The sequence below is a fragment of the Panthera leo genome, chromosome C1 (genome assembly GCF_018350215.1).
Source record: "Panthera leo isolate Ple1 chromosome C1, P.leo_Ple1_pat1.1, whole genome shotgun sequence".
Taxonomy (NCBI): Eukaryota; Metazoa; Chordata; class Mammalia; order Carnivora; family Felidae; genus Panthera; species Panthera leo.
Genome location: NC_056686.1, coordinates 202,014,501 through 202,042,298, shown reverse-complemented (window position 1 = coordinate 202,042,298; position 27,798 = coordinate 202,014,501). Strand labels below are relative to the sequence as shown.

At 47.3% G+C, this 27,798-nt stretch overlaps 2 protein-coding genes across 7 annotated transcripts in view; both read left to right on the top strand.

Moving 5' to 3' along the window:
* The first annotated feature begins 1,507 nt into the window (after window positions 1-1,507).
* Window positions 1,508-8,196, top strand: SLC23A3 (solute carrier family 23 member 3). Of its 2 annotated transcripts, XM_042953242.1 has the most exons (12): window positions 1,508-1,915; window positions 2,087-2,244; window positions 2,406-2,503; window positions 2,715-2,788; window positions 2,995-3,176; window positions 3,491-3,614; window positions 3,771-3,885; window positions 4,849-5,102; window positions 5,677-5,782; window positions 6,089-6,253; window positions 7,250-7,345; window positions 7,438-8,196. In XM_042953242.1, exons 1-12 carry the CDS (start codon window positions 1,736-1,738, stop codon window positions 7,725-7,727), a joined length of 1,842 nt encoding a protein of 613 aa, XP_042809176.1. In that variant the 5' UTR covers window positions 1,508-1,735; the 3' UTR covers window positions 7,728-8,196. The 2 variants fall into 2 exon arrangements, with proteins under 2 accessions (XP_042809176.1, XP_042809177.1); XM_042953243.1 differs by lacking the exon at window positions 4,849-5,102 and having other exon boundaries at window positions 3,522-3,614; window positions 3,840-3,885.
* Window positions 8,197-9,034: 838 nt separating this feature from the next.
* The window catches only part of NHEJ1 (non-homologous end joining factor 1), an 81,205-nt gene continuing 62,441 nt past the window's right edge, over window positions 9,035-27,798 (top strand). Inside the window, exons 1-5 of one of the 5 annotated variants that reach the window (XM_042950193.1) lie at window positions 9,035-9,113; window positions 12,063-12,239; window positions 12,658-12,870; window positions 19,511-19,649; window positions 20,224-20,282. In XM_042950193.1, the coding sequence (XP_042806127.1) occupies window positions 12,063-12,239; window positions 12,658-12,870; window positions 19,511-19,649; window positions 20,224-20,282 (588 nt within the window). In that variant the 5' untranslated portion in view covers window positions 9,035-9,113. The other 4 variants (XM_042950192.1, XR_006205713.1, XM_042950194.1 and 1 more) reach the window with 4 other exon arrangements.

The following is a 27,798-nucleotide window of genomic DNA, read 5'->3' as shown; positions in this document are numbered from 1 at the left end:
CTGGGTGAGCTCCATCCTTGTGGATCCCGAGAAGCCAGGGCGAGTGTCCTGACTTCCAGTCTGGTCTGACACATGGTGGTAGTTGGTGTTAAGTCTAAAGCTGGGTTATCACTGGAAGAAAGTGAACTGTTCTGGCACCTGGACTGAGAGTATTTGGGTGGGACTCCTTCTTAAGAGGATCCACAACACAGGTAGTACTGTCCCCTAGGGGGCAGTCTGGAAACTTATGGGGCATTTTTTGATTGCAGCAAAAAATTGAAGGGATGATACTGGCATTTAGCTGGTGTGGTCCAGATGCTAGGCATCCTGGAATGCTTGAGACCCCTCCCTTATGAAGAGTTCCCAAGATAACTTTCGAATGCCCTGCTGGACATCATGTATACGAAAAGCCTGTTTATCTGAGCATAGAACTATTTTTAACATGTAAACACGAAATCGTTTTTCTACATTTTGGAAAAGACTCAAAGTTTGCCAGGAACGTACCTACGTGTAAATTAAAACTGGACTTTGCTTTGTTCTGCACTTGGCCAAGAACTTGTTCACTACTTTGGAACATCAGGTCACCAATGGCAACACTGCTTGTGATACATGAGTCGCCAGGAAAGCACTAGTATCCGTTGATGTTGTAGTTACCACATCCATGGTTATTCTCTATATGGGGTAGGCAGTGGATGACATTGTCTTCTCCTTTAGTTGGGCCCAAGTTTCACATATGAAATACTTTATTTATTTATTTATTTATTTATTTGTTTGTTTGTTTGTTTATTCATTTTTTTAAATTTTTTTTTTAATGTTTATTTATTTGTGAGACAGAGAGGGACAGAGCATGAACAGGGGAGGGTCAGAGAGAGAGGGAGACACAGAATCGGAAATAGGCTCCAGGCTCTGAGCTGTCAGCACAGAGCCCGACGTGGAGCTCGAACTCACGGACCGTGAGATCATGACCTGAGCCGAAGTCGGACGCTTAACCGACTGAGCCACCCAGGCGCCCCTATGTTTATTCATTTTTGAAAGATAGAGACAGAGCACAAGCAGGGGTGGGACAGAGAGAAAGGGGGACACAGAATCTGAAGCAGGCTCCAAGCTCCGAGCTCTCAGCACCAGAGCCCGATGCGGGGCTCAAACTCACGAACCACGAGATCATGACCTGAGCCGAAGTCGGACACTCAGCCGACTGAGCCACCCAGGCGCCCCACAAAATACTTTTTATTATCACCTACCTTTATTTCTCCTTTCTGTTACAGTGAGAAAATTATATAGAGTTGTGGTCACTTTTGCCATGCATGATGTAGGGACATTACCCATGCATTTCCTTCCCAGGTAATCCTGGGGGCTTGACCCTGAAAGGGTTGAGAACTGGTGTAACCATGATCGTTTCAAATGCTGGTGGTGAGGAGGGAACACTAAAACCTCCCCAGGATATTTTTTAAGTCTCCTCCCCACCTCTCCTATCCTACTTTCCAAAGCATGAAACAGGGGATCTGCATGGGAGTTTCTTGCGGGGGAGGGGTCCAGAACGTGGCTCCCCAGTTAATGGGTGATGGAATTTGCACAAGAGCTGGGCAAAGGTGAAAGGGCCTGTCCTGCCCCAAATCCCTCATCCCTTCGCTCCGCTTCACTGATGCCTCCACCCCCTCCCCACTCCAGGCAGCTAACTTCCTCCAAACTCCGACCTCTTACTCTCTCTACTTAACTCTGGCCCAGGGCAGCCAAGACAAGAAGAAAGGCAGTCAGCATGAGCCGATCACACCCCCATCCCGTCCAACTCCAGTCTATGGGCCCCCAGGATGCCCTGGCCACACTGCCGCCACCACCACTCCCACCGCAGCCTGCTGTCCAAAATCCCTCCTCTCACCCTTGGGCCTCTCAGTGTGGGCCTCCTCCCTGGGGCCTCAGCTGTCTTCTGGCTCTGCAGGTAGGAGGCAGAGGTGTAGGAGTTAGTCCTAGCTGAAGGGGTGATGGCGGGGCGGGGGGTAGGGGGGGGTGGGGGGGGGGAGGGGAGAGTAGGCGTGGCATGAGAAACCCTCAGGAAACAGGCATTTCCACCTGTTTCTGAAGACTCTCCTTCCCATTTCTTCTCCTGCAGCATATCTTGGTGCTGGCTTCTCTGCTCTGTGTCTCCCACTTGCTCCTGCTTCAAAATCTCCCCCAAGGAGAGCTCTCATATTCCCCTGCCCAACTCCTGGCCTCCAGCCTCTTTTCGTGTGGTGTGTCTACCACCCTGCAAATTTGGATAGGCAGCAGGTGAGGGGGACTCCCTGGAGAGAATGGGGCGGGTTCCTGCAAGCGTGTGTGTGTGTGTGTGTGTGTGTGTGTGTGTGTGTGTGTGTGTGTGTGTAGGAGTGGCCTGAGGAGTCCTTTTGGCTGCCACTTGTCTCTAGTAGCCAGGGCTGCTATTCCTACAGGCTGCCTCTTGTCCAGGCTCCGTCCTTAGAGTTCCTCGTCCCTGCTCTGGTGCTGACCAGCCAGAAGCTACCTCTGGCCATCCGGACACCTGGAAACTGTGAGCACAGAGCAAGGGCACAGGGTGAGGGTGGAGTGGAGTGCCAGTCTGAGCCTCCAGACCTGGGCGGGCACAGGATTGAGAGTGGGCAGTGGTGGGAACTGCTAGGCTATGGGGTCTTGGAGCTGTGCCCCGGACCAGCAAGGACTGTAGAACAATGGGGCTCTGTCCCACTTACCTCTCTCCTCTCCACGCCCCCAACTTTCCCCAGCCTCCCTTGTGCTGCGCCTGTGTGGGGGGCCTGGCTGCCACGGCCTGGCGCTCCGGAACACTTCTCTCCGAGAGGTGAGTGCCTGGGGATGGCGAGCAGGAGGGCTGAAGGTGGTGCCGGGATGGAGGAGTTTCCTGTTTCCATTTGCTGGGGCCTGAGATGATCTGGGGGAAGGAGTTGGGACAGAGACCCACCCCCTGGGATTAGTTGAGAAGTCCAGACTGAGGTCAACTTGATGGAGCAGAATGCATCCTCTTTGTCTTTTTCTCGGCTTCTCCAGGTGTCCGGGGCTGTGGTGGTATCCGGGGTGCTGCAGGGCACGCTGGGGCTGTTGGGGAGTCCCGGCCATTTGTTCTCCCACTGTGGGCCCCTGGTGCTGGCCCCCAGCCTGGTGGTGGCAGGGTTCTCTGCCCACAGGGAGGTGTCCCTTTTCTGCTCTACCCACTGGGGACTGGCCTTGCTGTACGTAAGTCCTGAGGGGCATGGGGTGGTGACCAGTGGGCTGTGCGGGACTGGGGGAGGGCAGAGCAGCTGGCCCTACCCGATTCAGCAGCCATCTGAGCAGGGACAATGCTTTGTGGATTTGGAATCCAGGACTTTTGCTGGGTTCATGTGGTCTCCCTGGCTTTTACACCGTGCCCTGCTGCCCCTCCAAGGTGTCCTCCTCCTTCTCTTCTCTGGGATCCCTGTTAGGGAATTCTGCCCCTCCTCTACCTCCCTTACCCCCCTCAGGATGCCTGCTTCCTTTTGCTCCTAAAGCTCTTTCTCTCCCCTAGGCTTATCCTGGTCATGGTGATCTGTTCTCAGCACCTGGGCTCCTGCCAGTTACCTCGGTGCCCCTGGAGGCCAGCTTCAGCCTCCTCGCCTCACACTCACATTCCTGTCTTCCGGCTCCTCTCGGTATGTTGGGGTCTGGGCAGGGCGAGTTGATGTGAGAAGGGCTGGCATGGAATGCTTGATTGGCCCGCTACCTTTTTGGTTTCTGTCTACCCCTCGAAGGCTGGCTCGGAAGGTTCTGGGGGAGAGGTTCTTTCCGGTCTCAATCTCGCCCCTCAGGTGCTGATACCAGTGGCCTGTGTGTGGATCATCTCTGCCCTTCTGGGGCTGAGCTTCATCCCCCCGGAGCTGTCTGCCTCCCCCAAGGCACCATGGATTTGGCTGCCTCACCCAGGTAGGTCTGCTCTTCATCCTTCAGCCTCTTACTCAAATCAAAGGTCTATTTCTTTGAATTCAAGATTTAGCGAATTTCATTTCTGAGTTAAATCCTGTGCTTTCTCAAAACACCCAGGGGGGAGAAATTGCCAGTCCGAAGGGCAATACCAGCCCCTCACCACAGGAGTTTTATTTAGTGTTAAGAGACATCTGCAAGCCCATCACTCCCTGTTAATAATCCTCATCCGATTTACACACTTATGCTACCTACCCTCACAAGCATTGGAGTTGGTGGCCCTACATATGAAGTTTGCTTTTGAGGCATTGTGTACAAAAGTTGTTCATTCGTCAACTTAATAGAGGTCTGTTGAGTGCTGATTATGTGCTGGGCATGTGATAGGGGACGTGGTGTTAAATATGACAGACGCAGTACCTATACTCAGGAAGGTTACATCTGCTAGGGAATGCAGATACTAATTAAACAGTCACCCAAGTAAATTGAAAATTACATGTGGTAAGTGTAACAACGGGAAGATGCACTGTGTAATGACAGCTTATAACGGAGAATCTGACTTTACCAGAGAGATCAGGAAAACTGTTCTTGAGAAAGTAATCTTTGAGCTGAGATGTGAGAGGTGAGGAGGTGCTAACAAGGTGAAGGCGAGGGAGAAGAGCATTCTAGGTGGGGAGAGCAGCATGTGCAAAGGCCCTGTGGTAGCCAGCAACACAGCAAGGACAAGGGCCTAAAACAAGTCCAGTGTTATCTGGAGTAAAGAGAGTAGGGCAGAGTGTGGTGGAAGATGAAGCCTTGTAGACCATGATAAAGGGATAGAGTCCTTATCCTGAGTTTGTTGGTTCTGTCAGAAGACATTATCTTCAAAGACAATGGGGTCTCGAGGATTCTTGTGGTGCAGGCCTTTGGAAGCAGGGGGATGCTCCAGACTTGAGTCTGGCCCCAAGGTGGCTTTTTCTCCCTCCCCAGGTGAGTGGGACTGGCCCTTGCTGACACCCAGGGCTGTGGCTGCAGGCATCTCCATGGCTTTGGCAGCCTCCACCAGCTCCCTGGGCTGCTATGCCCTGTGTGGCCGGCTCCTGCAATTGCCTTCCCCACCTCCACATGCCTGCAATCGAGGGCTGAGCCTGGAGGGTCTGGGCAGTGTGCTGGCCGGGCTGTTGGGGAGCCCTCTGGGCACTGCATCCAGCTTCCCCAACGTGGGCACAGTGAGTCTTATCCAGGTATGTGGACAGGGGTGGGGGCAGGGGAGTGGAAGTACACGAGAGGGAAGGGAACTCACGCTGACCGGTTGCCATCTGTGTCCAGCATTCCGCCAGGCACGCCACCTCAATGATCTCATTTAGGGAGGTGCCTAGAAGTGGTAACGGCTAGGACCGTGAGGAAGACACTAAGTCACTACTAAACTCCCATACCTCCGACACGGTACCCTTGCTGGGGCGTCTGGTGAGATCAAGTCACACAAAGTCCTTGCTCTCTTGGGCACTTCAGAGAGGGAGAGGCAGACAATTAAAAAAAAAAAAAAAGTAAGATAGGTACAGAGTGTTAAGTGCTATCAAGAAAACAAAGCAGGTAAAAATTGAAAATAAACTCTTAAAAAAAAAAAAGAAAAAGAAAATGAAGCAGGGTAGTAGGGGGATAGTGGTTGAGAAAAGGAGTGTCCTTTAAGTAGAGTGCTTCTCGGAAGGATCACATTTGAGTTGAGATCCAAATGATGAGAAGGGGCCAGCCAGGCAAAACTCTTGAAGAGGCGATCAAGGAGGTGGCTGTGTTTTCTAGCATCTCTGCTTCGCATAGGCTGGATCTCGGCGAGTGGCCCATCTGGTGGGACTGCTCTGCGTGGGGCTTGGGCTCTCCCCGAGGCTGGCCCAACTCCTCACCACCATCCCGCTGCCTGTACTTGGTGAGTGGATGTATCAGCAGGACTGGCATTGAACCAGTACCCCCCACCCCCATCCCAGGATGGCCAACTGGTTGCTTGTGGCTGGCCCCCTCTCTTTCTGAACAGCACCCCTGACCTACGGGGTGTCAGCTGTGGGTCAGCTGCCCTCATTTTCTCAGCCCAACATCTTGGCCTCTTGACTGGGCTTCCGACATAATGGGAAAATGAGCCTTTGGTTGTCTCTCTCCATCACAACCTGCCCCACCCTGCAATACTCTCTCCTTGCCAGCCCTTCCCAACCCCTTTGATTACTTCCCTACGAGACAGGTGGGGTGCTTGGGGTGACCCAGGCCGTGGTTCTGTCTACTGGATTCTCCAGCTTCCACCTGGCTGACATTGACTCTGGGCGGAACGTCTTCATTGTTGGCTTCTCCGTCTTCATGGCCCTGCTGCTTCCGAGATGGCTTCAGGAAGCCCCTGTGCTGAGCACAGGTGGGGGTGGGGATGGGAAGAGGAGTTGGACAGTACTGGGAAAGCAAGGGCTGGAGGCTGGAGGCTCTCTAGACTCCAGGTCCCACACCCTTTTCTGTGATTTGGTGTAAATAGTTCACCCATTCGTTTAGCAAATATTTATTGAGCACCAGGCTAGCCCCTTCGGATATAAAGGGGCCTCCAGATGTTACGGTCTAACAAAAGAGATGACATGTGTAGGAACGTAACAGGGAAAGGCTTAGATAAGGAGCTGGCTGGGGTGCTTGGCAGTGAGAAATGGTTTCTGCTTAAGATGATCCAAGTAAGTTTTACAGAAAAAGTTAACACTGAGCTGGTCTAAAGGATGGTAAGATTTGAACATATTTAGTGGGAGGAAGGTCATTTCTGGCGGGGGAACCATCATAAACAAGGACATAGAAACAGGGTCATAGGGTATGTCTGAGGAGTAGCAAATACATTAGTTAGTGGAGCTTAGCAACTAGCAGTGGTACTCAATTGAGGATGATTTTGCCCCACAGGGAATATTTGACAATATCCAGAGATATTTTTGGCCATTACAAACGGAAGAGGGGATTGTTATTGGCATTTAGTGGATAGAGGGATGATGCTAAATATCCTACAATGCACAGGACAGCCCCCCTCCATCAAAGAATTATCTGGCCCAAAATGTCAGTAGTACTGAGGCTGAGACAACCAGGGTACAGCATAGAATATAAGAAGTGGGAAGTAAGGTTGGGACTTTTAATACCAAGCTTTCCAGAGCCTGGAACTACCAAAGCATATTCAGAGGGCATGTGGATGCTCAGAAGACAGGATGATAGGCAGGGACCTTGTGCGAAGGGCCTGGGTGGGGAACTAGAGAGTAGGGGTAAAAGGTGGGAGAGATGGGAAAAGATCTGTCCTTAGCCCAAGACTTAGATTTAGGTCTAGAAGTATGACCCATTGGCCTTGCATAGGATCAGAGTTCCCCTCCTGCCTGGCCCCAACTTTCTGTAGGCTGGAGCCCCTTGGATGTATTACTGCGCTCGCTGCTCACAGAGCCCATCTTCCTGGCAGGACTCTTGGGTTTCCTCTTAGAGAACACCATTCCTGGTAAGCTGAGGCCAAGCCCCAGCACTGGGGAGCAGCCCGGATGTTATCACTCCCTGGGTGGGGCAATAGCCTGACCAACCTTTCTTTTGCAGGCACAAGGCTTGAGCGAGGCCTAGGTCAAGGGCTGCCATCTCCTTTCTCTACCCAAGAGGCTCAGGTGCCTCAGAAATCCAGGGAGAAGGCTGCTAAAGAGTACCAACTTCCTTTCCCCACCCAAAATTGGTCTCCCTGTATCCCCCAGCCCTTCCGTTGCCTCTGCCCTCTGCCTGAAGACCCTAGGAATGAGGAAGGAGGGGCCTGTGAGCCAGGAGAGACAGCAGACTTGTTGCTTGGCTTTGGGGAGCAGTGTCCTGAGTCTAGCAGAGAACTTAGGTCCCAGTGATTACCAGGACTCCTGCCCCTGTCCTGGTTAGTTTAGCCCTATCTCCCAGCTTGCTGTGAGAGTCAGCTCACAGGCTCTAATTTCTCCTAGGAAGAAGGGGTGTGTGTGTGTGTGTGTGTGTGTGTGTGTGTGTGTGTGTGTGTGAGAAATGGACCCACCTAAAGGTCTCACTTCCCAATAGATGTGTTGCCTTTCCTTCTCTTAATTAGGCCTAACTGTTCCCGGCAGGGGCCATGGTTTAGTGGACCATGAATGAATGAATGAGATTTTGTATGTGAACTATCTATAGTCGAACCCCAGCATTCACTTAACAAATATTTATTGAGGGCCTCCCATGTGCAAGGTCTTGGAACTACAGATATGGAGAACACAGGGTCCCTGCCTTCTTAAGGTACCTACCATTTAAAAAGCCTTATGTAGGGGCACCTGGGTGGCTCAGTCGGATAAGTGTCCAACTCTTGACTTTGGCTCAGGCACCGTGTAGGGCTCCGTGCTGAGCGTGGAGCCTGCTTGGGATTCTCTCTCTCTGCCTCTCCCCCTGCTTGTGTGCTCTCTCTAAATAAATAAACATTAAAAAAAAAAAAGACCTATGTAATTATTAATTAAAATCCAAGCCAGAAGGCAGTCTGTATTAAAGATTAAAACAATGCTATGGGAGCAAAAGAGAAGAAACAGTTAATTCTGATTGTGGATCGTGGCAAAGGCCTTATGGAAGATGCAGCACTGAGGCTGGCCTTGACGAGAAGACTCTGGTTGTGGAAAGCGGATGGGGAGAATATGTCAGGCTCAGGCATGCAGCTGAAGCAAAACCGTAAACTGTACAAAGTACAAGATGAGTTGAGGGATTTCAAGTTTCTCCGTGGTGATGGAGCAGAAGTATGGGGGTAAAAATGGAAGGAGAAATGAGACAGGAGAGGTAAAGGATGAGGTCAGACCATGGGATTTATGCATGGAAGAATCATCTCTGAAACAACTTGAGTGCTGGTGAGGATCAGAGAAATTAGTGAAGTTCAATTTCCTCATTTTATTAAAACAAAAAAGGGGGGGGGCTGGAAAGGTAGGGGAGGGAAGTGACCTGAGTTTATTGAAGGGTCCAAATCCTGGGACCCCTCTCCCGCACCTCATCTGCCACTCTTCCTACTCGGCCAGCGCGATTCCGAGGGGCGCCACTACTACTCCACTTTCCCAGCAGCGGGTCCAGCGGCCCTTTTCCCGCTCTCCCCGAGCGGCGGCCCCCCAGCTCGCTTTCTTCTGCCGCGAGGACCCAGATGCCCCGCCCACATCGGGCCTCGGCCCCGCCCCTAGGTCCCGAAAGGCCTGTACTCTAGGCCTTTCGGTTTGCGCGGTCTGCAGAGAGGACGGTGGGAGCTCTCGCGGCCGCTCACGGTAGGTGGTGTCGGGTTCGAATCAGGGCCGAGGCCTCAGCCGGAGCCAGGCGGCGAGGGGCCCCCCGAGATTCCGCCGGCGTGCCGGGAGCCGCGCGCGGCCCGAGTGCTGCGGCAGGCCTCCGTGGGTGGGCGGGGCGCGTGAGCAGCGCGTGCGCAGCCCGCCTTCCGGTGGCGAGGCGGGTTTGTGTGGCTACTGGTTGGCGGGCTCCTCGGAGCTGCAAAGCGGCCGGTGGTCGGTTTTGTTACCCCCGAGGAGTCCCGAGCCGCGCCTCGGTGCAGCCACAGCTGTCAAAGTGGAGAGGCAGACGGCGAAGTCCCTTGCGGCGAGGGCGGATGGAAACTACGTCAGGCGACTCCTGGGGTGGGGCTGTGGTAAAGGGAGCCAGGGTTGGTCCCCACGGAGGGACGGGGCGTGGCCCAACCCGGACGGTGGCTGGGGCCTTGCTGCCCTCTGCAGGATGGCGGGGGAGCTGCGCCGAGAGAGAGGCTGGGCCGAGGGGCGGGACTCGGTGCGGACCCGGGTTCTCAGACTACCTACCGCACCTGACTGTCGGCGCTCCTAAGCGTCATTCAAGAATAATAAATGGATGAATCTTGTTAACATGAAGGTTAAAGAGGGCTTTGAAGGGGGGGTTGGGGAGGTGGGGAAAGATAAGATTCAGAGGCCTTGAACTCAATAGGACGCGCGTGGTGGGAGCATTGCCAATCCCAGGTCTGGTGCTGAATGTCTCAGACCTTCCTATGGGGCCTCTTGATCCTGAGCACGTTTTTTTTTTTTTTTAATTAAAAAAAATGTTTATTTATTTTTGAGAGAGAGGGAGAAAGTGACAGAGCGCGAGCAGGGGAGGGGCAGAGAGAGAGGGAGACAGAAAATCCGAAGCAGGCTCAGGCTCTGAGCTGAGCTCTCAGCGTAGACCCCAGTATGGGGCTGGAACCTATGAACTGTGAGATCCTGACCTGAGCGAAGTCTGTGGCTTTAACCAACTGAGCCACCCGTGTGCCCCATACCCTGAGCGCATTTTAGACTCCTCTCCCACCCCCAAACAAGACAGAAAACAACTATACAGTTTGAGGGTTTTGAGCTTCCAGGCTTTCTGAAGTGTTAGGCGAGGAGAATCAACCCAATTTTGGCACTTTTAGAGGGTTCACTGAAGGGCTTGGTGACTTCACTTGTTCACTTGACTTTGTGACCTTTGGCAATGTGGAACTCTGGTCTAGTGAGGGCTAGCTTAATCATTCCAAGATCTCCTCCCTGTGGGAGCGGCAGATGGGAAGTGACTGCAGTCCCATCCTCCAAACACAAGGCTGCTGCAAATAAAAATCACAAAATATATTTACTTTTCACCTAACTATTGACTGTACAAATTAAGTTTTGTTACAAGACCCCTCTTCAAAAGCGAGGTTATGGTTGTAAGAATAACGGTTTAGACTGTGATGGAAATGACAGGAGGAATAGAGCCATGTTAATCATGTTAATGAAATCCAAGGAATTTCATTATTTCCTTTATATTCTAAGATGACTCCCTCACTTCACTTTGTATTTATAGACTGAAATAATGAAGGAAATTGTATCACTTTTTTTTTTTTTTTTTTTTTACCCACAGGAAAAATGACCAGACTTCCTGTAAAGTAACCATAGTTACAGAACATCTACTAAGTTAAGACTACAAATTTAGTTGTTGAACTAGAAAAGTTGGTTTCCAGGAGTTCCAGGATATACAGCAGGGCATGACAGTGCCTTGGGTTGGGGATCTGGGGGGATGAGTGAAATGGAAGTTAATGAATTGTCTCTACCTCTGCGAAATGCTGTGCCTTGTGTTTATGACTTCTTAGTCACCCACATTCTTCTCGAAATGGGATTTGGGGCTTTTTTGTTTGCTTCTGGACAAACAAAAGAGTTTATTAGGTCTGTATATGTGTGTCATTGATCCCTTTGAGAATTTGACGTAGCTGTGGACTTCTTCCTCCCAAATGGCTATACGCATGTTTGCATAGATTATGCATATAATTTCAGAGGATTCACAAGCACAGACGCTAGATTAAGAATCCCTGTGTTGAGGAATGTTTGTATGTGTATATAAATGTGTATGTATGTATATGTATATGTTTATATGTATGTATATATGTATTTAGAGAATATAAATATATATTTGAAATTCTGAGAGTTTCTAGAGTTTTATTTCTAGATAATGATCAAATAATTTGAACTTCCTGCTCATGACACTTATGATTTATGATGTTTTATAAGACAAGAACTACTTCTCTTCTAGAAGTTCTGGGACAGGGTAGCATTGATGTTTTTATTAGGAATGTGATAAAGATGCAACAAGAGGGGCGCCCGGGTGGCTCAGTCGGTTGGGCGTCCGACTTCAGCTCAGGTCACGATCTCGCGGTCCGTGAGTTCAAGCCCCGCGTCGGGCTCTGTGCTGACAGCTCGGAGCCTGGAACCTGCTTCGGATTCTGTGTCTCTCTCCCTCTCTGCCCCTCCCCTGCTCAAGCTCTGTCTCTGTCTCTCTCAAAAATAAATAAACATTAAAAAAAGAAAAAAGATGTAACAAGAATGGTTCAGGTTTCCACATTAAGTTATATTGTTAGCAAGCAGAAATACTCATACCAATATGCCAAGGCTTGAACACTATAGAAGAAAGATATTTTATGCTCTTTAGGAACTTAATTTAAAAAAAAATTCTAAATAGATTTTAGAATTAAATTTAGATTTAGTGGCCAGGAGGTAGTAAGGTTGTCCAGCTGGTTACATGTGGGGCAGGGGATGGGAGTGGGGGGTTGTGTGTGGGGAGGGGAGGGGGAGGATTTAAATCCGTGCCGTCTGTCTTATGAGGGAGGAGTCTTTCACAAGGCTTATTTGATATAGAGCTTTTGAGTGGTGCCCCCACCCCCAGGCCTGCAGTACCCCGGGGCACTTTCCTAAATTAAGACTTTCCCGCAGATGGAGGAACTGGAGCAAGGTCTGTTGATGCAGCCATGGGCGTGGCTGCCACTCGCCGAGAACTCCCTCGTGGTCAAGGCTTATATCACCAAGCAGGGCTATGCCTTGCTGGTTTCAGATCTGCAACAGGTGTGGCACGAACAGGTGGACGCTAGCGTGGTCAGCCAGAGAGCCAAGGTAAGTGTGACAAGAAGTCCTGCGGTGGGGCGGTCGTGGGTATGATTTCTGTCTCAGTGGAGGTCAGGGTACATTCACACCAACCAGCGTACTGGCCTGTAGGTTGCCAAGGGAGGTCGGGTCAGGTTGAGACAGTTCCAATGAGTGTCCTGCACTTCTACCCAAAGCCCTGGGATCTTTCCATTTGGTTGTACGTGTGTTAGTTTCTGCACGGCATGCAGTACACGCACGATCGTGAAGGAGGCCAGTTGCTCTCTCTTTTTGTTTTCTTCTTTCCTGTTCCTGTGTCTTTTTTCCCTCCCTTCTTCTCATGCCCACTGTCTTCATGTTAACGAGCTTTCTTCCTTTGCTGTTACGGAGTGGGGAGTCACTTTCCTTTTAGTAGTCTCACTCTGTACGACCCCTGCTGTCTTTTTAGGAGCTGAACAAGCGCCTGACTGCCCCCCCTGCAGCTTTTCTCTGTCATTTGGATGATCTGCTTCGCCCATTGTTGAAGGACACTGCTTGCCCTGGCAAAGCTACCTTTTCCTGTGATCGTGTGGACGAGGCAGTGATACTACGGGTGCAGAGTGAGCTCTCTGGTCTCCCCTTTTATTGGAATTTCCACTGCATCCTAGCTAACCCTTCCCTGGTGAGTGCAATTCAGATACGGGGTGGGGAAGGGGAATGCCAGCTGCTTTGAAATGAATCTTTAGGTGCTTTTATTTTTTTTTGTGGACTCCATTTGAAATTCTTCTCCAGTTGGAAAACTTTCCTTGACTAGACAGAAGGCAAAATGAATTCTTGACTGGTGTATCCTTTACTTGCAGAGTTTGGGTTTACCTGCTTTATTGTGTGTCTTTATTCATTGCTTTATTTATTCAACATTTATTAGGTGTTTACTATGGGCTAAAGAGCCCATAGTTGGGTGTCTAGATCTAACACAATATAGCCTATTCCTGGAGTTCATAATCTAGTGAGAAGACAGACAGAAAATGGGATAAAGTATGGCAAATTCTCTGACTGAGGTAAGCTCAGGATGATCAAAGGTCCGAAAAACCTTTTTTGGAGAGATAGTTTCTGAGCTGATTTTGAAGGTGAGCAGGAAGTAATTGGGAGAAGATCAGGAGGTCATTCTAGGCCAGAGTGTATTTTGAGAAACAGGGAGATATAGAAGTGTGGGCAAATGGGGGAACTTCATGACTGCCGGGAGTTGTGGGAAATGAGGTGGGCAGTGACCAGATTTTGAAGGATTCTAATGAGTTTGGATTTTATCCTAAATGCAACAGGGATACACTGAAAAACTTTAAGCAGGGGTTTAACGTGATCCAATTTGTAATTTATCAAGATCAGCTTGGCAACAGGGCAGAGTATGTAGTGTCATGTACCTTTCTGAACCCTTCTTGTCACTTAATCCTCACCGCTGCCCTGCAAGGTAAGTATTCTTATCCCTGTTTTCAGAGTAGGAAGCTGAGATCGAAGGCAGTCCAGAGTCATCCAGCTTATAAATGAATGAGCTGGAATTTTACTCCCAGGTAGGTCTGATTCAAGAGCCCATTTTCAGCTACTAGGAAGGTAATGTTCTTTGCTCACTTGTAGCTTTCTAGGCCCCAAGAGCTTTTATTAGGAATTAGCTTGAGAGTAAACACTAAACTTGTTTGCAGGAATTACTGCCACTGGTCCCTTCTATCCTTTTATATAAACGGCTTGTTTCAGTCAGTAGCATTAGAGGCCTGCGTCTTCTAAGGGAGGTCTCAGGGTGTAGGCTTATCAGCAGAAGGACCTGAAGACAAGTGGGCATCATTTCCTATAGCCCCTCTTTAGTTTTCCAGAGATGATGTGATGCATTGGCATCAACAGAGTGGATGTGACAAAGTGCTTTTTGAGAAGCTCTTCTCTCATGTGTTAAAAAAAATTTTTTTTTAATGTTTATTTATTTTTGAGAGAGAGAGAGAGAGATAGAACGTGATCAGGGGAGGGGAGAGAGATGGAGACACAGAATCCGAAGCAGGCTCCAGGCTCTGAGCTGACAGCACAGAGCCCAAGACAGAGCTCCAACTCACAAACCGCAAGTAGGTCATGACGTGAGCCGAAGTCAGATGCTTAACTGTGTGAGCCACCCAGGCGCCCCATTGATCTAGAATCCAGTAAAGCTGGGCTTGGGTGCTGCGGAGAACTACTTCTCATTCACCTCAGACTTTCTTAAAAATTTTTTAATGTTTATTTATTTTTGAGAGGGAGAGACAGAGTGCGAGTCGGGGGAGGGGCAGAGAGAGGGGGAGACACAGAATCTGAAGCAGGTTCCAGGCTCTGAGCTGTCAGCCCAGAGCCCGACGACGGGCTCGAACTCATGAACTGTGGGATCATGATCTGATCTGAAGTCACTCGCTTAACCGACTGAGCCACTCAGGCGCCTCTCATCTCAGACTTTCTAAGGTCCATCAGCAGTGCTTAGCAGGTAGCAGTCATTGATATGTGTTGTTTTTAATTGAAATTTTTGATGAAAATTTCCATCCTTCTTTAGACGTCGCTCTTTTGTTCAAAACCCTGTTAACTTTTTCTAAGTAACACCAGGGGGCACTGTTCCCTTGATAATGCCTGTTCCGGGACCAGAACATTAAGGCTGCCTTTGGGAAGCGCCAGCTCTTGCTAGTCTCATTTTGCATCACACAGCCCTAGAAATTCAGAATAGTGAGATTTCGGAGGCAGGTCTCCTAGGAGGCTGGTGGGCTCAAATGTTTTTGTTTTTTGTTTTTTCTCCCTGAAAGAATAAAGAGCACTTACATAATGATATTAGAATGGAAAATACTATGTAAAGGGAAAACTAGCTGTTGTAGGCAAATTTCTCTAATTGGGCAGCTGCAATAAGGAAAGAAGCATTAGTGTTTGGAGTGGAATCAGTCCTGACTGGCCACAGGGAGACGTGACTATGGATCAGTTGGTGAACAATAGTGCTTTAAGGTAAAATGATATATTTATTATTAAAAAAAGAAGAAGCATGCCATCCCAGGGAAACCCCTGAACCCGAGGAGGCTTTACAGGGAAAAAGTTAGAGCCAGTGGACACCGTCAAGGGTGTAGGCGGATACTATTTCAGGCTCGTGTGTGTGTCTGTGAGGTCACACAGTCATAATTTTTGTTTGTTACTCATTGTTGTGATAGTTTTTATTTCATTTTTTTTCAATGAGTAATTCATGCAAAAGACAAACATTTCAAATAGCATTTAAAGGTCTAGTGTGAAAAAATAGGTCTTTCTACTCCTTTTTCTAGTCGCTCCTTTTCCTTCTTTAAAGCAGCTACGGATGCCATCTTGTGAATTCTTAAAGCTATACGTAGGTTTGCATATATGTAAGTATGTACATACTCAGTCAAATACGTATCTGTGTGTGTGTGCATTTTCACAAATGGCAGCGTGCTATCCACATAATCCATCACTTAATTCTAGAATTTAGAAATCATTCATAGCAATATATTGAGAAGATCTGCCTTAATATTCTTTAATGGTAACAGAGTTTTATTTAATGAATATATCAACATGTATTTAATTGATATGCTACTAGTAGACTCTTAAGTTGTTTCCATTCTTTTGTTGTTATGCCTGGTGACTGTCCTTGTATTTACTTTTCCTATGTGTAAACGTATGAGTAAACTAGCAGTGGAATAGCTAAATCGAGGAATATTTGTAATTTTACTCTTGCTCACATAATGCCAAATTGTCTTCCAGAGAGATTACGCAGCTTAACTCCTACTAGTCATGCAGGAGAACAGGAGGGTACAACACAGGATGTTCACACTAATGACTTAATAGTTCTCAAGTCTCTGCGGGATATCATGGAATATGTAGAGCTTTGGGTCACCGCTTTCTAGCCCCTTTCTGCTTCCAGCCAACTCCCTTTATCCCTTCTTCCTTCGTTCTTCCTAGTATCTAATGTAACTTTTTAATTTTTATTTTTACTTATTTTGAGAGAGAGACAGAGAGAGCAAGCAGGGGAAAGGCAAAGAGAGAGAGGGGGAGAGGGAGAGAGAATATCCCAAGCAGACTCTGCCCTGACGGAGCCTGCACTCCAACTCATGAACCCTGAGATCACGACCTGAGCTGAAATCAAGAGTCAGATGCTTAATTGACTGAGCCACCCAGTTGCCCCAATAATTGAATTTTTATGAGACTTGGTTTCTTCATCTCTAAAGGGGAGATGCCAGTCACAGCCTTACTATGGAATCGTGAAGAGTAAATCGAGAACATATGTAGTATTACTGAACTTTTAGCATTATAGCGGACCTGTGAGAGGAAATACTCTGACTCCGTAATTTTCCCTTGAAAAAGATAAGGACCTTGAAGGTGCTTGGGATTAAGCCATTTTCACATCTAGGTGCTCTCAGAACCAGAGCTGGAATCTAGATGTCATTCCCAGTGTGTTGCGCTCTTCACTATATCCAAACCTGATAGAATTCATCTCGGGATTGATAACTGCCATTCTGCTCTCCTGCCTCTGACTTGTAAATATTTCAATGGGAAATATGAAGACATCGGGGGAAGTTATAAGTAGCTTTTCCTCTGGAAAAGATCGGCAGCTCCTGCCTCTATATCCACCACACTTCCTGACCTCCTTAACTGTTGTGAGCTCTTTGAGGGCAGAAGCCTCAAAGGGTCAGAGTATGTATGAGGCACACAGTAGTTATTTGTTGAATTGACTCATTGAACTCCTTCTCTTCATATATTGTTGTCTGTAAATGAAGAGGTGGGGTGTTCCTGACCTCCTGAAGTACTTCAAGATTTTTCCTTGTAGTATCTGTGGATTTGCTCTGAAATCTGTTACTTCAGCCACATGCCTTGTCATAGTTATCTATATTAGTGTTCATCTAACTTTGAAATGAGTTATACCCTGATAATCCAGAGTGGTGTAACCCAATCTTAGGAAATTGTTGGAAAAATTGAAATATTTACTGATAAAAAGCTTAATTTTTTTTTTTTTTTTTTTTTGCTATGTAGACATTAGAGTCTGATAGATCATTTCAGGTGCTTGGTATGGTATTACCATATTTAATTAGAACATGGCATTGGTTAAAAACAGTTTCTCATTGTGTTTCATGTTGTTATACTTACTACCACTCAAAGAAATTGCTATTAAGGTGGATTCCCAGAGAGAGGCTGGTTATTACGTTAGGAGTTTCTGTTATTTATTTATTTTCTAATTAATTAATTAAAAATTTTTTATTTAATTTTTTTTAATGTTTATTTATTTTTGAGAGAGAGAAACAGAGACAGAACGTGAGTAGAGGAGGGGCAGAGAGAGAGGGAGACACAGAATCTGAAGCAGGTTCCAGGTTCTGAGCTGTCAGCACAGAGCCCGACACGGGACTCAAACCCGCGAACCATGAGATCATGGCCTGAGCCGAAGTCAGATACTTAACTGACTGAGCCACCCAGGCACCCCAGGAGTTTCTGTTATTTGAAGGCTGTTACCAGATGGACGGTGACACTGTTTGGTTACCAGTTGTAATTACTTTCACTTCAACCCCTGCAAACATTGACTTACTTTCATACAAGTATTCACCTATTTTTCCTCCTAATCTACCTTGAACAGGACCAAACCTAAGAAAATAATTCTTAGGAAAGAGGGTTGGGTCTAGAGCAGATTAATTTTCCCGAGGCAGAACTTCTGCCACATTTTGAACAGTACTTCCTGGAGGCTTAAGTTTATCCGAAGGACCTGAACTGAGAAACAGGACCAGGTTGGGATGTACTGTGTGATGGAAAGAAGTGACTGGTATTTACAGCTAGACTTGATTTCTGGCCTTCCACTCTGTGTCAGTACCCTGCACTTCTTGGGTCCTGGTGCTGGTACAAAAGCTGCTGCCACTAACCCTTGTTACCTATGCCTCCCCACCCCACCCCCCCATCTCTTCTCCTAATTTGTCCTTAGAGAAAGGTGGGAGTTGGTGTACTATGGCCAGTGGGCCACCTCTGGCTTGCTGCCTATTTTTCAGAAGTTACACTGGAACCCCAGCACCCTGATGTATTACACGTTGTCTGTGGGTGCTTTCCTGCTACAATAGCAGAATTGACTATTGTGACAGGGACTGTATGAGCCACAGAGCTGAAAATACTGACTACCTGGCTCATACAGAAAATGTTGCTGACCTCTGATCTAGGGCATTTCTTCTTAGTGCCTGCTTTAGCTCATCTGCTTGGGGGTAGGGAGAGGAACTCGGATAGCATGCACCAGCCACAGAGAGATGATCGATTTTAGCTTTTTTCTTTGGCTATGGCTTTCTCCTTTCTAAAGCTACTGAATACCTTGCGTAGGTGAATTAAATGATTTTTCTATATAGCTGTATGTTATCATGTGAGAATACCATCTTAGCTGCTCGGTGGCGTGGCTGTGCTCACATCCTTCTTATCTCTTGTTAAGAGCAAGGTGTGCTAGTCGGTTTATTCCTTCCCAGGCTGGCCTCTTGGTGACTGGCTGGCTTCTGTTACTATGACCTGAGACTTTGGTGCCTTTGTGGGAGCAAATTGAAACTCTGGGCTCATTCTGGGCTATTGGCAGCCCTGAAATGGCTCGTAATCAGTGTCTGGGTTTAATCTGAGACTGACCCAAGGCTCTCTACTCTCTGTTGGTTTTTGTCTTCTGTTATACGCCAGCTAGCTCACTCTGTTTAAGCCACACCTACTTTCCTGAAGGTTACTTGGGTTTCAGCTTTTGTCCCTCAGTCTCTGAGGAGAATTGAGGCAACACTTACCTCTTCCTCTGTCACATCCTTCTCTTTATTTTCTTCTTTTTTAAACAAATTTTAAGTTTATTTATTTTGAGAGAGAGAAAGAGAGAGAGACAAAAAGAGAGAGAGCGTGAGTGGAGGAGGGACAGATAGGGAGAGAAAGAGAATCCTAAGCAGGCTCAGTGCTGTAAGCATGGAGCCCAATGTGGGGCTTGAACTCACAAACCGTGAGATTATGAGCTAAGCTGAAATCAAGAGATGATGCTTAACTGACTGAGCCACCCAGGCACCCCACGTCCTTCTCTTTAAATTGCCACTCCAGGTTATCTGTCCCTGTGTTCTCCTCTATTCTTCCCATCCTTTTATCCGTGCTGCGAAGAAAACCCTTGAACTTCTTTCACATACCTATTTAATTATTTTATTACTGTATTTGTGTAGATGGATTGCTTGCCTATGAAACTGTAAGTCCCTGTGAAAACATTTATTTTTCAATATTTTTTTCTAGTTCCTAATATAGTGTTAGGGAGTACTCTGTAAGTGTCTGTTGGCTGATGGACGTCTCTTCTATGAAAGGTCTCCCAGCATTTGATTCGTCCTCTCATGGGCATGAGCCTGGCCTTGCAGTGCCAAGGGAGGGAGCTAGCGACCTTGCTTCGAATGAAAGATCTGGAGATCCAGGACTACCAGGAGAGTGGGGCTGTGCTGAGCCGAGGTGAGAGGGTATTCTTTGGGGGTGTTGTGAGGGGAATGGTTCAGATGGTCAAAGGGCCTCAGAAAAGGGGAGAGTCGTTTGCATTAGAGATGGATTTCCCAGGGGAGATGCTGACCAGATGCTGGGTGACACTTCTCTCTGCCTTGAGGACTTGGCTGGTGTCCAGTAGCCATAGAAGCTGTAACTGAGTCCAGCCATGGCCTAGGTTATGGCAAGGGGGGACTTTGGAAAAGGCCAACAGCTCTATACAAAATTGTACGAGGGCAACACAGACTTGGGACCTTGGGAAGTGCTAGAGTTTCAGCTTCAGAATAAAAACTCAGTTTGACCTTTGTCTTCATGGCAGGAAAAACTCCTAAGAGCACATGCTGCCACCGAACATGTCCTGTGTGGCTAATCACCCTTTCCTCCTCCTGTTTGCTCACACACTCTCATCCCTTCTCCTGCTGGACTCTGGGTGTTGCATGTTTATGCTCGTTCCCAAGAAATCTTGGGCTCTGTTTCTTTTCCTTCTCACAGTCAAGAAGCTCATCCTAAGACTAATATTTCTTTTCTGTATCCCTTCTTATTACAGATCGGCTGAAGACAGAGCCATTTGAAGAAAATTCCTTCTTGGAACAATTTATGGTAGAGGTAGTGTATGCAACAATAAGAACTTTCTTTTTCCTTGCGCAACTTTGCTTTATTTTCTCACGCATTTTGGGTGTTAGCTCGCTTGCATGGTTGGGAAGTCCTTTCTCTGAAAAAGGTGCCTAGAGAAAATCTGATAAAACTTGAGACGCACATTGGGGAAGATAGGGTGAAATAGGGGGCAAGAATATAAAAGGCGAAAGTGGGCTGGTTAACATTTGTAAAACATCTCTGTTAACGTAGGGATTTCATTTGGAATTCTCTAACCTTGGAAAGTTTGGTTGACCAGTTGATAAATTATTGCTTGTTGAGATCAGATCGCAGGTCTGGATTATAGGGTGGGGGGCTAATTATTATTACTTGTCCAGGCCCCTTCAACATCCCGCAGCAGGGGAAGGTGAAAAGCACAGGGCTACCATTTGGGAACTGTCTTGTGGGCACAGTAGGCTGTGGAAAATCACAGTGTTTATACAAGGGGACTGGCAAAGGAATGAATGGGGAGTAGATAATTGTGGCCTGTCAGAAGCTCCTGCCTAGGTTTCCCTTCTAAGGATTGAGCTTGGCCAAAAGAAACATCTATTAAATGCCAAACAGGGGGAGTATTAATAATAGTGACCTTTGATAATAACAGTCAATATTGATCTTCTCCTTCTCTAACTCTTTTGGGACTGGTTAGTTGTACAGTGAGTACCTTAGTATTATTGCCCTGTTTTCTAATTATATGTGTTACCCAAGTTGGTACTTTACTATGTAAGCAAATAATGCTATTATAATATTGCGTTCTGTATAGATTATTCATATTTTTGTCTTGTCATCTAGGCTAATTTGTAAACTCTTTGTGGACAGGGACGGTGACTCATATTTCTTTTGAACATGAAATTAATGTTTTTCACAGGGCTAGGCCTAAAGCAGGTGTTCTTGACTTGGAACCTTCTGTTCTGCCTCTGTGCATTGGCCAAGCCAAGACGCCATGATGCTTGGGGTCTTAACACTAAGAGCAAAAAATGCAAGTTGAGTGCTCAGTCCACCGACTGAAGCAATTTAACTCTGGAGAAGAAGGAAAGCATGTACTGTTAAGTCCTGAAGCAGAGGAGATTTCAAGTCTTTATGGGGAAAGAGAGACCATTACACTTGCCACAGAGAGATTTCCTAGGCCATTTTTCTGCCAGATAGCTTCCTCTGCCCATAAGTGTAGGTATTAAGGAGGTTAACACAGGCCGGGGGTGACATGCTAATTCCCTGCTTCAGCCCCTTAGTTAAACAATACAAAGCTTCGTCTTAGCCCAGCAGAGAGGTCCCTTCCTGATCTAGTGCCCACATACTTATCCATCTTGATTTCTTAACGTTTTTCTTTATGAACCTTATACTTCAGTGACAGACAATGACTTTGAATTGCCAAAGTGCCTTTCTTCAGCCTTTATGTCTTGGCATACATTGTTCCCTTAATCTATAATGCCCAACGCCCTGGCCTTATCTACCTTGTAAACTTCTATTAATCTTTGAAGTGTCAGCTTTGGCTTCTTTGGGAGACCTTTCCAGACTCTCCTTGTAAAGATAGTCCTTCTTCCTGCCACCATAGTACCTTGGTTCCTACCTCTGTTTTACCACTTACAGCTTTGTGATATTACCGTTTATATGTCTGCAAGACTATGCCTTTCTCCTCCATTGATCTGTGGACAATTTGAGGACAAGGACTGTGTTGTATGCTTTTCTGTATCCCCAGCACTGAACAGAGTGCCTAGGAGTCGTAGGTTCTCACTAAGTTTGTGGATGAAGATGTTGGAAAATCCGTGCTAGGGGAATTTCATGAAAAGTGTGGCGGTGTGGCCTGTGCATACAGTGCTGCTTGTGAGACCTGTATTTGGGGTATTCAGTTATTCTCTTGGTTTATTTTGCAGCTTCGGATAAATCAGTACTCAGAGCCTCCATTTACTCATTTGTAAAATTGGAAGCTCCTCTCTTCCATGCTTTGGGGTGGGGGCAATCCTGCAGAATCGAATGAGAAAGCATGGAGAGTCCTGGTGCCAACCCAGGAAGAATATTGGTGTTTTGGAACCAATTACTTCAGGAATACTGGTCTTCTAAGTACTGGGTGGATCACACCCAAACCACATAGACTTACGGAATTTTATATATCTGCAAAGGAGCTGAGAGACAAGTGGCTGTAGCTTTCCATTTCATAGATTAAGAAATTGGGCCCCAGAGAGGTTAAATGACTTGCCTAAGGTCCTGTAGCTGTAGCTGTATGTTTAGGACCGCCTACATTTCTTATCTGGGATCATCCCTATTTTGTTTTGCCACGCTAACTGGCTGTATACACCAATTAGAGGAGAGTTAAGGGCTAGGACAATGTGGAATTCTTGTGACCTCTGGGATCACTGAATGTCCTGCATAGCCGCTAGAACCCGTTTCCTAACGGGACTGCAGAATTTCTTAGGGCCACTGTACCTTTTCAGTTACTCTTCTTGCCTGGGGTCCTACAAACAGGACACAGAAGGGTCATGGGGTCACCCAAGACAGCTGAAAGGATGTGCCATCAAAATAAGCAACATAGGAAGATAAACAAACCGGGGACAGAGAGCTCGGGATGAAGGTAGAGGGGGGCCACGGCTGATGTCAGAGGGCCATGCGGTCAGTGGCTAGGGTCTGTTTTTCCTAGTTCTAGGCTAGAGGCCATAGAGATAGAGCACAGAGGGCAGTAGGGCAGGGAAGTTTCTAGGAGACTAAGGCCAGGAAAAATATTTAAGGGTTGAACAGGGGTTACATCTTCATATTTAGTTCTTTTGTTTTTCCTCTCCCGCCAAGAGCCTTCGATTTCGCATTTCCAGGGAGCCCCAGGGGGCCAATCGATGGTGGCCTGATCGGAGGGGGAGTACTGGCAGTGTTCCTCAAGTTGGCTGGATGGAGTGGCTGCTGGTATGATCTTCATAGAGGGAAGATCCCCATAAAGAGCATTTCCTAGGACTGGGGGCTGGGAGGCACCATCAGGAATGGAAGATGAGTCCAGGAATTGGGGACTATTACCACATGGCAGTAGGCACTGTGTTAAAGAAGTTTAGGAGGATGGGGCTGGCATGGCCCTCTCTCACTCTAGTCCACTGGAGGGAGTTCCTTCCCCTGGCCCTGTCCATGCCTCCCTCTCTCCATCTGGTTGCCATCAGGCTGTGCGGCTGCTGGCGGGCTCTTTATTTATTTATCCCAGTGTAATGGGGTGAGGAGGGAGCTGGCCTGAGGCTGGCATTCCGAGGCCGTGCCACTGAGCCACAGGCGGTTTGCATGGGTGTGTGAGTCACTGGGGCTGCATGCTGCTCAAACCAGACGCGGCCAGGCTCAGGGACAGCAGGCAGCCCAAAATAGAGCCCCGCCCTCTGCAGCTGGCAACCCCTGGCGGGGAATCAGCCCTTAACACCAAAACCCGAGCGGTTGCGTGAAGTTGGCTTCCTTAGGGAGGGGGCCTTAACGGATTCTCTCCTTCCCTATCTTCAGAGGAGAGTATTCAGCATAGCCAGTCATTCCCGTTGCAGCAGGCTGCATGCCTTGTAAGATTTAAATTAATCCGTTCGGTATAGTGCCTTCACCAATGTCTATTATATGGTTATAGTTATGTACCTATAGGTAGCATTGATTTGACTCAGCGTCCTAAATGTAGCCTTGTGTCCTGTCTAGTTTTAAGCTACTGTCTTCATTCTTTGCCTGGTTGCAGCCTGATGCTAGAGCAGATGCTTCAAGTTGTGAAGATACTCACTGCTGCTCTTAGAAAGCTAGAGGTTATATCAGTGATCCCTGGGGAAGATGATCTTTTAACCTGGAATCTGCTGTCCTGTTGAGTTCATTCACAGATAGCCTCTGCTTGGTTTCCTTGGCCAGCGTTCCATTCTTTACCTGCCCCTTAAATGTTAGTGTTACTCAAGATCCTGTCCTTATCCACTCACCCTTCCCTCTCTGGGGCATCTCATCCAGACCCCAGTTTCAACTGTCACAAGTACACCAGCGAGTGCCAATCTTATGTCTCTACTATGCTGCAGCCCATATTTTTTTCTGCACATTTGACATGTCCACCTGGATGCCCCACATGCAATGCCCTAAACTTGTCCAAAAGAAACCATCTACTCCCCTAAACCCATTTCTCTTCCTATATTCCTTATCTTGGGGAATTGTACCAGTATCCGTTCAGCTTTCTAAGCTAGAAGCTTGAGAGTTACCCATTTTTCTCTTTGTCCTTACTTTCAAAGCCTAACTTGTCAACTCTCTTTTGAATCTGCTCTACTCTATTCCGGTGTTCATTGCCTTAGATTAGCGCCCCCACCCCCGTCCCCCTTTTATTGGTTTGACCTTCCAGTAGCGTCCTAGCTTGTCACTCAGTCAGTCCTTATTCCCCTCCAGTTGAATTTGCGTTCTGTCAGAGTGATCTCTTTGAAACGGAAACAGAAAACCAGATTGCTTAGAGTCATTTAGGGGTTCCCGGTTGCCTACAGGATAAAGTTCAAACTCCTTGCATGGCACACAAGGTCATTCACACAAGGTCATGGCATATGATTTGGTCCTCTTGACCTCTGTAGTCTGATCCTCTGTCACTCTCCCACACTGAAGTCTTTATTTTATTTTTTTTATTTAGAAAATTTTAAAAATATTTATTTAGTTTTGGAAGAGTGCAAGCAGGGGAGGGGCAGAGAAAGGGGGACAGGATCCAAAGCGGGCTCTGCACTGACAAGCTGACAGCAGCCAGCCCAATGTGGAGCTTGAACTTACGAACAGTGAGATCATGACCTGAGCCGAAGCCGAAGTCAGACACTCAATGGACGAAGCCACTCAGGGGCCCCTACCACACTGAAGTCTTAATGCCCATACATCTCTTGACCAACTTGCCTGGTATTCTTTTCCGTCTCGTCCTCGTGGCAGATTCCTATTTAGCTTTCCTGACTCTGCACAGACATCATCTCTTTTGTGTTTTCCATGACAGTTTTTCCTTTCCACAGTCTGCTCTCCTTTCAGGCACAGGGACACTATCCTGCTATTCCCACAGCCTCTTGTACATATCTCTGCCATGGCATTTGGCATAAGGGAGGATATGGAAATGAAAAAGAAGGATGGGGGGGCAGGGAAAATTGAGTTCGCTGATCTTTTCTCATTTAGGCTTTTCCTTTATAATGCTTGTTAATTCTGCGGCACCTGGGTGGCTCAGTTGGTTACATGTCCAACTTTGGCTCAGGTCATAATCTCGTGGTTCATGGGGATGAGCCCCACGTCAGGCTCTGTGCTGACAGCTCAGAGCCTGGAGCCTTCGGATTCTGTGTCTCCCTCTTTCTCTGCCCCTCCCCCAATTACGCATTCATTCTCTCTCTCTCTCTCAAAACTAAATAGACATTAAAAAAATTTAAATATAATGCTGGTTAATTCCTTCTCAAGATTTTCTTCACATGGCTTCCGTAGTATGATACTGTCCTGTCCTTCATCCTACTTCATTGGTTGCTCCATCTCCAAACCGCTTGCTGGTTCTTCTCCCTTATTACCTCTTCATGTTGGAGTGCCCAGCATTCAGTCCTTGGTGCTCTTATATTTTTTCACTCGCTCCTTTAGTGATCTCATGTAGTCCGTGGCTTTGACCACCTTGTTGATGAATCCCGAATTTAATTTTTATTCTTAGACTTTCCCCCCAGACTCTGGGCTGCCTGCTCAACATATCCGCGTGGAAGTCCCCCAGAGTGTCAAACTCAATGTGTCCAAAACTGAACTCCTCATCTTACCCCCAAATTTGCTTTTCCAACAGCCCCCTCACATCTTAGTTGATGGAAACATCATTCTTTCACTTGCTAGGGCCATAAACTTTGGAGTCATCCTTGACTTCTTTCTCTCACATCCTGCCTCTAGTCCATCAGGATCTCCTGTTGGCTCTTCCTTCAAAACACATGCATACTTTCACCTCTGCTGCTACCCTTCTGGTCTGAGCCACGTTTGTCTCTTTCTTGCATTATTGCAGTAACCTCCTTACTGGTATCCCTGCTGCTACCTATGCCTCCTTCTGGCCCATTACCAACAAAGCGATCTTATTAAAACACAGATCACATCATGATACTCCCCTGCTCAAAGTCCTTCATATTGGCTTCACATTACACTTATAGAGCAAAATCCTACATGATCTGGACCTTGTTACGTTTCTTTTTTTTTTTTTTAATGTTTATTTATTTTTGAGAGAGAGAGAGACAGAGCATGAGCAAGGGAGGGGCAGAGAGAGGAGACACAGAATTGGAAGCAGGCTCCAGGCTCTGAGCTGTCAGCACAGAGCCCGATGTGGGGCTCGGACTCACGAACCACAAGATCATGACCTGAGCCGAAGTTGGATGCTTAACCGACTGAGCCACCCAGGTGCCCCATGGACTTTGCTTGTTACCTTTCTGACCTCATCTCCTACCACTTTCTCCTTCTTTTACTCCACTGCATCCACACTGGCCTTGTGCTGTTTTTCTAACTCTCTCTGACTACCACCTGCTTTTAGTCCTCTTTGCAGCCTGTTTCCTCTGCCTGGAATGCTCTTTCTTCAGATACTTGTGTGGCCAACTCCCTCACTTCCTTTTTGTCTATATTAATTATCTACTGGGGCGCCTGGGCGGCCCAGTTGGTTAGGCGACCGACTTCGGCTCAGGTCATGATCTCACGGTTCATGGGTTCGAGCCCTGCGTTGAGCTCTGTGTTGACGACTCAGAGCCTGGAGCCTGCTTCGGATTCTGTGTCTCCCTTTCTCACTGCCCCTCCTCCGCTTGTACTCTGTCTCTCTCTGTCTCTCAAAAATAAATAAATGTAAAAAAAAAAATTTAGTGATCTACTTCTTTATAACACATTACTCCAAAATATCATAGTTTAAAACAACAAACAGTGTTGAGGGTCAGGGATTTGGAAGCAGCTTAAGCTGGGTGATTTCTGGCTCAGGGTCTCCCATGAAGTGGCAGTCAAGGTGTTGGCTGGGAATGCCATTATCATAAGGGGCTGGAGATTTCACTTCCAAGCTCTCTCATGTGGCTGTTGGCAGGAGGTGCCATTGCCTTGTCATATGGCCTCTCCATAGGGCTGCTCACATTACATGGTCCTGGCTTCCTCCAGAGCAAGTGATCCAAGAGACAGACTAAGACCAAAATGGAAGCTGCAGTCTTTTTACAACCTAATCTCAGAAGTGACAGCCCATCACTATCTTACTGTAATCCCTTCATTAGAAGTGAGTCACTAAGTTCAGGCCACACTCAATGGGAGGGTAATTAAGTTCCACCTCTTAAGGGGAGGTGTCTCAAAAATATAATACATGGTTTTGTTCAAATGTCACCTTCACAATGGAGTTTACCCTGAGTATCCTATTTAAAATTGTAAGCCACATCCTTGCCACTCTGTACATGGCACTCCCATTTCATTTTTACCAAGCTCTACTTTTAATTTTTTCCATAGCACTCACTTTCAACATATTATAAAATTTCCTTATTTCATTATATTCATCATTTATGGTATCTTCCCCCTGTTAGAATGTGTAAGCTCA

Excerpts from the sequence above, each read along its gene's own strand:
- SLC23A3 (XM_042953242.1), top strand. The coding sequence starts at position 1,736 with ATGAGCCGATCACACCCCCATCCCGTCCAACTCCAGTCTATGGGCCCC. Across the intron at positions 5,103-5,676 it reads GCACAGTGAGTCTTATCCAG|GCTGGATCTCGGCGAGTGGC; the intron begins GTATGTGGACAG and ends TGCTTCGCATAG. Across the intron at positions 5,783-6,088 it reads CATCCCGCTGCCTGTACTTG|GTGGGGTGCTTGGGGTGACC; the intron begins GTGAGTGGATGT and ends CCTACGAGACAG.